The 8005-nt window shown below is 40.0% G+C and overlaps 1 protein-coding gene across 1 annotated transcript in view; it reads right to left on the reverse strand.

The window, feature by feature from the left end:
• Positions 1-641: 641 nt before the first annotated feature.
• LOC116311308 (polypeptide N-acetylgalactosaminyltransferase 18-like) overlaps positions 642-8005 on the reverse strand; it is a 295782-nt gene continuing 288418 nt past the window's right edge. The window contains exon 11 of the mRNA XM_039615283.1: positions 642-3921. Within this exon, the coding sequence (XP_039471217.1) occupies positions 3775-3921 (147 nt within the window). The 3' untranslated portion in view covers positions 642-3774. The remainder of the gene's footprint in view (positions 3922-8005) is intronic.

Below are 8005 nucleotides of genomic sequence, written 5' to 3' on the forward strand. Positions count from 1 at the left end.
AAGGGTGAGGGAAGGATACTCTGCTCTGTTGGTGCAAGTTCTTGCAAGCATCATTTAGCTGTACACACAACAGGTGTCGAGACAAGCCACCTGCTCCCGGTTCCCTTTGTTCTTATTAATATTACATGTTGTTTACCTATGATGCAAAGCTTTCAGGGAATTACATTTTTAAAGAACAAAACAGAACAACATTAAGTCCACACACACACACATACAGACACACAGACACACACACCAGTGTTTTTATTGATTTTCAAGGGAAAAAAAAAAGTTCCCTCTTTGGAAACTTGTCCACCATCCAGATATCCATCTGTTCAGTTACTTTTTGTGATTCTGCATTAATTCTACACATAACTCATTTGTGATGAGTACACATCTTTCAGGATACCTTTGAACAGCCCACGCAGAAGGGCAGAAAGACCTCACTGCAGCCGAGTAGGTGGTGGAGGATGGAAAGCCGTGCTTGCTCCGATTTTAGTGAACTGCTAATTCCCTCAAAGAGACACAGAGGTCTTTCTCTCTGGTGTCGCTAATCTCCTAAACATTTGATCAAGTCAGAAAGTTGCAGTTGCAGTTTGTAGCAATGCTACGGATGTGCTTCCTGATCTTTTCCTTGTCTCATTCCTTACAGATGTTGATGCTAGTTTCCTTCCTTCACCTGGATGCTGAGGTCATGCCAGCCGCTGATTTTCCTTCGTGGGCCTTCGTGGAGGGTTAGGGTTTGCTCATTTTCAGTCCACTTTAAAGCTGCATTTAATTGTCAGAAAAACTATTTTCCTTGATGAGATCGGTTTAAAATTCAGCACTGGATGTGGAAACGGGGACTTTTAACACCTGTTTAAGGAACATGTAGGTTGGGTTGCTAAACTGTCTTTGAAGCACTTTTTGGTGGTTTAATGACCGGTTTGTTTTCCAGGTTTGAATCATGGTGAATGGCCCTCGGGTCTTCTGGCATTGTTCAGGACAAACCTTCTGTAAACCAGCTTTGAGCTTTTAGGCTACCTGAAACTTATAAAGGCAAACAATAAAGTTGTCTGATACAGATTATCCACACTGACTGTGGATCCAAACCAATGCCAACAGCATTCAAAGCTGAGAGAAAACAGAGCTGCAGTTAGAAGTTTGCATCCACTCATCATAGCCATGAATGTCAGGCTATTTTGGGATGGGATGTTTTTTCAGAGTGTGATGGCTGTATGGTAATCTTCTTTAATGACTTTACAAAGCAAGAAATGGGTGCACAAGTTTGAATTTATTTCAGATTCCTAACCAGCTGCCTCTGACATGAGAGTGACAGTTTGGGTCTTCTTCCAGACGTCTGCAAAGTGGTGACACATCTCAATAATTTACACAATTGTTTGAACTTATGATCTTGAAATCTACAGATGTTTAGAAATAGCTCCAAGAGACTCTCCCAAGTTATCCAAGTAAATCTGCATTTTCACAAATTCTTCACTGAGTAACTTGGACTTTCCCATTGCTCTGAGTTTGGGTGAGCCAATGAGTGCAGTCCTTTGTAATGATGCAAACAAACTACCAGTTTTATTCAGTCCCGATCACCATGTTAATAGGCCTTAGCCTGTACGTATACTTCTGACCATGTGTCGATTATAGAAAATCCAAAATAAGTTTAAACTTGTGCGCCTGAAAATGAGCCTGAAATTCAGACCTGTGATGACTGGATGAAAACGACCACAGCTGGATTTGTAAATTCATAAAACTCCAAATATCTGTATTTTACTGTGATCTTTTCATACTTTTCGCTGTGTATTCTGAATGAACAACCATCCAAGGTTAAATTTTCATCCACATGGCAGAAAACGAGCGGGCAGCAGTGACCTCTAAATCCAGGGAAAAGAACGCCGCATTTCTCGTTGAAAAGTTTAAAATTGAAAAAGGAGGGAGGAAGTGTCTGAAATGGGATAATAAATATCTGAGGTTCTGCACCTTTATGCTACACCTACGCAGGCATTTTCAATTATTTCTCTTGATTAAACATCTTCTGAGGGCCGTGTAGGAGTATTGCCGACATGCTATGATAAACCACGTACCTGAAGTCAGGTTTATTACACGTTCTGTGATATTTAATTCTTCTGAATATTTATCCAAGGTTTGGGCCACCCCAACAAATTCTTAGTTTAGGTGTGACTTTGACATGTACTGACCTCAGCAGTCACCATTATGCACTGAGCGCTCTCATCACTGCGTCTCTGCTGTAAGACCGACTCTTAAAAGCCAGAGCGTCGAGGAGAGCGCTGTGGCCACGTCTTCTGCTGTTCTAAGGTTTCATTGTGTGATTACGCTCTTCAAACACGTTGGAGAGGGATCCTTTATAAGGTCAATGAGAAAAAGTTGATGGGAGCAGTTAGTAATTTACAGACAGTGTGGAAATTTCTGAGCACAGATGTAGCCAGACAATATGAGGATGAAAACTGTAGTCAGACACTGAGCTTATGAGAGCAGGGCGGATTTATAACAAACCCCCCACCATATTAACAAAAAGTCTGGTTCTGAAAGAGCAAATGTGCACAGCATTCCCACTTTTTCCATATGCTGAGGGATACTGCAGGTATCTATTAAAGTCAACGCAAAGCATCTGATACACAGCCACCTGTGGGCAATCAACAGGGCATCTACAGGTTTTTGATCCAACTGGATTATTTTTTGCACTAAGATTATATTTCTGAGAGTGTAGACAGCGCTTTGAAACATGATTTTTGAAATAAAGTTAAAAGAAAAACTAAAATTTTAAATAGTGAGGAAATCTGAGAGTTAGTTGTTGTTTTTCTGCAGGGATAATTCAGCATTTCTAAAATCGTGCACACTGCTCCGGGTGTCGGTGGACTGATGCCGTGGAATGAAGCTCCATCTTCTCCACATCACTAAGTCTTTTGTCCAGGCAGGTGTTTCCAGATTTCTGTTTATAAGTGTACACACACGCCAGAATGATTGGCGGTTCTGTCTGTAAACCATTTAATCCCAAAACACACTCTGAAACCCCTGAGTGACGGTGTTTCTATCACAGTGCCAGTTTAAATCACTCTGTGGTTATTCTTCATTAGACCAGCTCCTTTTTAGTGACATCAGGAAATCTACAGCACCTGCTCGGTCGCGCCGCTTGAGTCCAGCGGTGATGGTAACGATTTAAAACCTGCCCTAAAAATCAAACGTGAGTAACACGCCGGCCGCTTTGCAACAATACGCTCACCTCGCATCTGTCCGTCTGCACGCAAACATATTGAACCGCGCTCACTCAATTTGTTTTGAGATTGTGTGATGAGGCAGTGGCAGCTCAGGCCTGAACTTAAACTACCTACTGGGAGCCAAAATACATCACAGGCCCGCTCCTGCAATAACCAGACTGCTTACATGATTTCATGAGCCTGTCTCCCGGAACAAGTGGCTATATTTCTCATTTCCATCGCAGAGTGGGGAGTTTTAAGAGCTCCGGCTCCATCTGTGAGTGTCTCTTCTCCCAGGTCATTGGTATAAAATGGTTATTAGGTTACTAATGGTCTGTGTCTGATTGAAGCACATCTGTTTCTATGCAGATTCTCCTTAAAAACAAGTCCAGTACTGAAAGTTTGATGCTGAGGTCAGCGTGTTAGTCCATCTCTAACTGGACTCTCATTCATTTTATGTGCACCAGACCTCTGTGATGGTCCATCCTGGCTTTGGGTCAGTTTGGTTTTTCAGTGTGAAGTGGCAGACTTCCTCAGTTAGACCAGTCCATCACATGAAAGGTCTCCTAATATCTGACTGGTGTCACTACGTTCACTGTGGCAGGACAGTCAGTATGTTGGTGATGGTCCATTTCTGATCCGTGCAGTCCTGAATTGCCAGCTGGAAACTGAACCCTGACTGTCGGCTCTCCACCAGCTCCAGACAGCGCTGCGACTCAATGTTTTGGATGGGACCACCCTGGAGAGACAGAGACAAACGAGGTGAGGAATATCTCAGCATACAGGCAGGACGGGTGTGATGTTCTACTGGTGTTGTGGACAAGCAGTAACCTCCATGGCTGAAAAACAAAGCACACGAGTGTCAGAAACTGTAGTTCCTGTAATGGCCACTCAAGACAATTCCTATAGATACCAACGTTAAAAGTGCATATATATATATATATATACATACATATCTATATATCTATATCTATATCTATCTATATCTATCTATATATCTATATCTATATCTATCTATATAGATATAGATATATATATATATATATGTATATATGTATATATCTATGTAGATATATAGATATATAGATATATACATATATATCTATATATCTATATCTATATCTATCTATACCTATCTATAGAGATATAGATATATACATCTATATATATATATAGATGTATATATATATATATATATATATATATATATATATATATATGTATATAGATAGATATATATAGAGATATATAGATATATATATACATATATATCTATATATATCTATATCTATATCTATAGAAATAGATATAGATATAGATATATATAGATATATATATATGTAGATGGGGTGGCTTTAGCTCAGGAGGTAGAGCAGGTCATCTACTGATCGGAAGGTTGGTGGTTTGATCCCTGGCTCCCCCTACTCTGCATGCCAAATATCTTTGGGCAAGATATTAACCCCATGTTGCTCTCTGATCCATCCATCGGAGTATGTATGTGTGTGAATACTCCGGGAGAGTAGAAAAGCACTATAAAAGAATCAGATATATGTAATGGCTATTATAATGATTGCATATCTAGGCTAAACCTAGATATGTGATTCCTAATGCACCATAGGTTGTGCTATACCCTGTTGGCCAGCAAGACAAAAAGTATAAATATTGGCATAAGTTCCCTTCATATGTACTGCCACATCACAAAGCAGGGAGGAGCAGAGCACATATATTAAGTGCACCATCCTCAAAAGCAGAGCAACAATCTCCATATTTATGGAGAAACAGCAAGCAACTTTTCAAATGAAACCGAGTCTCTGCAACGTTTACAACACGTTTGCCATAAAACTTATGAGCCAGTTTACAGCAGAGCTGTCAGGTACATCAAGCATATTTTGACCTTGGCTTTGGACTTTTGTCGGTTTAAGACTGTAGAGTGAGAGTCCACACTGACGCCTTATTAGAACCGTATTAGTTACCAAACACACCACACACAGGTGACATTAGTCTTTAGTAGTATTTTGTGTATGTGCGGTCAACTAATGTCCAGTAACATTTAAAAATTTGGTGCTATGGTAATTATACAATGAAGCTAATATTTCATTATTATCGATTCAGCCCACAGGTGACTGATGTTTATTACATAGTGAGTACTTTACCATTTAATTAACAGTTGTTTAGATGTTTGGGCGATGCTGCTGCTGTGACATCTGTGCCAGTAAAGCTGACTGAAGGGAACTGACCTGAGAGAGGGGGACACAGCGCAGGAATACAAAAAAAGCTTTTCTGTGTCTGTCTGTGTGCACGTTGCTTCACAACAATGTCATTTTCAATAAGAGGCTTGCTTCCCTGTCTTTGAATGCACGCTGAGCTGCTGCCTCTCCATTCCTTGAACAGTGCGCTGGCACCTAAAAGTAGGTCCTTAGTTATGTGGCAAACAACAGTAATATGTTTTAATGAGCCTGAGCGCAGTGAGAGAGGAGACTGAACCATTTGTGTCAAACTGGCTGTGTGCTTTAGGAAGTCTGCGCTGCTTTGAAATCAATATGCTCTACACCTCCCAGCATTACATGCACAAGCACAAAGGAACGGCCATCAGTAGCAGCCTGAGGACAGAGCTGAGTGTACAGCAGTGTTTTAGTGTTCCTAAACACACCGCTAACCCTGCATGCTGTTCTCGAATGCCTGACTACATTAGAGACACATCAAAAAAGTGGACCTGTGCATGGCGCTAACACAGTGCTCTTCTCTCAGCTCACTGAAAAGGTATCGATTCTCTCTGCTTGCTTTTCTCTGTGCACAGCTGCTTAGGCACAGAGCTGTTTACCCACAGAACCCAAACTGCTGACAGGCAAGAGACCAAAGTGTACATGTACGTGTACATGCACATATGGTCTGTCATAAACATGCATGCATGCAGAGAGCGGGACAGAGGCGTGGAGCTCCATCTGTCTCTGAGATTCACACTTGAAGCTGACCTTCCACTGACCTCAGGCTGATCACCGTAGCTCTGGTTGTGTCCCATTATACACTCGGAATACTCGAGGGCTTCTTATCGAAGCTCAAGGTAAGTATGTGCGACATTTTCATAGCCAAAAAGGAGAAAAAGTGTTTCAAAGCACGGTTTTTTGGTTAAGATGCAGACTTTCTAAGAGCACCTTTATGCAAGAAAGAATATAAAAAAATAATATAAAGAATAAACCTCTTTAACAGGAACTTTATCGTGGTGTTTGTAATTTTATCATCCGTTTTGAGCTTTCGCTAAGCCTGTTTATTATTCTTAAAGCGTGACTGCATTACTGCTTCTTTACTGACTAATGCTTTCTGTTTTGCATTTTCCTTCACCTGCACCCAGAGACGTCAAACATTCCTCGAAATCGACCAACGTGCTTTCTGAAGTCCTTCTGGGTTCCTGTTTGGTTTCTTATTGTTATATTTAAAACACAAAGCCTCAAAGCAGGAGTTGGGCCTTAGTGAGGAAAGGTCAGATTAAACCCTGGAGTTTCAGGGTTATGACAGACAAACTCACTTATTACCTGAGTTTGTTGCCATTATAATACATGCTGCAAACCTAACCTACCCCAGAGCTAAACTTAGATGTACAAGGCCCAACCACCAGTGTGGAAAACAGTATAAACCAAGGTTATTATAGTTAACTAAAACTGAACGAAAAAACTAAAACTAGATGTGAAAATACATTTTATTTAATGAAAATAAGGATGAAAACGATACTTTTGAACTAAAATTATTTCACAAATGTAAAAAAATGAACTAAAAATAAAAATGTAATGAAAATATTCTGAGTTTTAGCGTCTGTTAGTTTGGTTAAAGTGGCTATGAGACGACTGCGCTCAGAAAGTTCTGTGTTTTTATTGTAATACTGAAACAAAACATTTTCAAACAATAAAAACTGAACTGAAATAAGAAAATTCACTCAGGAAACTAACTGATGCAAAAAAAGACGGGAAAAATTAAAACGAATTAGAAAATATAAAACTATAATAACTGTGGTGTCAACATCTCTGATGCAAGGGTCAGAGAAACTTCGGATGTTCTTAAGAGAAAATGTTTTTGCACACATTACTTCAAGCTTTCTGGTGGCTGACCCTAAAACTGGCCACCCAAGTCTTATATCGCACTTGCTGATCTTGTATCAGATTTGAATTTGGTTTTTATATTTCTCCCAAACTTTCTGGATTTCAAGCTCAAAGAATATGTTTAATATACTCTTACAGGACACAGGAACATTTATGCCCTTTACAGAGTGCACACCTGTAACTCAGATCTCGTGTCTTGCACTGTGAGCATTTTTGCCAGCTTTCCTTCCTGGATGTAAAAACCTTTTTAATATATCACTTTTCAGTCATTTCTTTGTTTTTTGCTTCATTTCTATATTCATGTTCTCATTGTTGGCTGTAGTTCAAAGATTTAGGACCTTTATCTGCTTCAGAGCTGCATTTGGATCCTTTTTTGTGCAAACTGATATATGTTTTGGATTTGTTTACATCTCACCCAACCGCTCACGGCAGATGGCTGCACCTCTCTAAGCCTGGTTCTGCCGGAGGTTTCTTCCTGTTAAAAGGGAGTTTTTCTGAACACACTCTACCACCAACAAGGACAGCTCACCAGTGGGAACTGATAGATAAGACTGCTGATGTGCTCTCATCCATTGAAGAGCTGACCAGAAACGTGAACAGAAAGACTGCACCTGATGGGATCCCTGCCATAACAGGTCATTTGTATTTTTTTGTTTCTTACTTTATATTCTTTGAAACAAACTATAATCTCATCCATTCATTAAGTCATCCATTCATTCATAACTCCTCAGA

This window comes from Oreochromis aureus, linkage group 7 (assembly GCF_013358895.1).
Source record: "Oreochromis aureus strain Israel breed Guangdong linkage group 7, ZZ_aureus, whole genome shotgun sequence".
In the NCBI taxonomy this organism is placed as follows: Eukaryota; Metazoa; Chordata; class Actinopteri; order Cichliformes; family Cichlidae; genus Oreochromis; species Oreochromis aureus.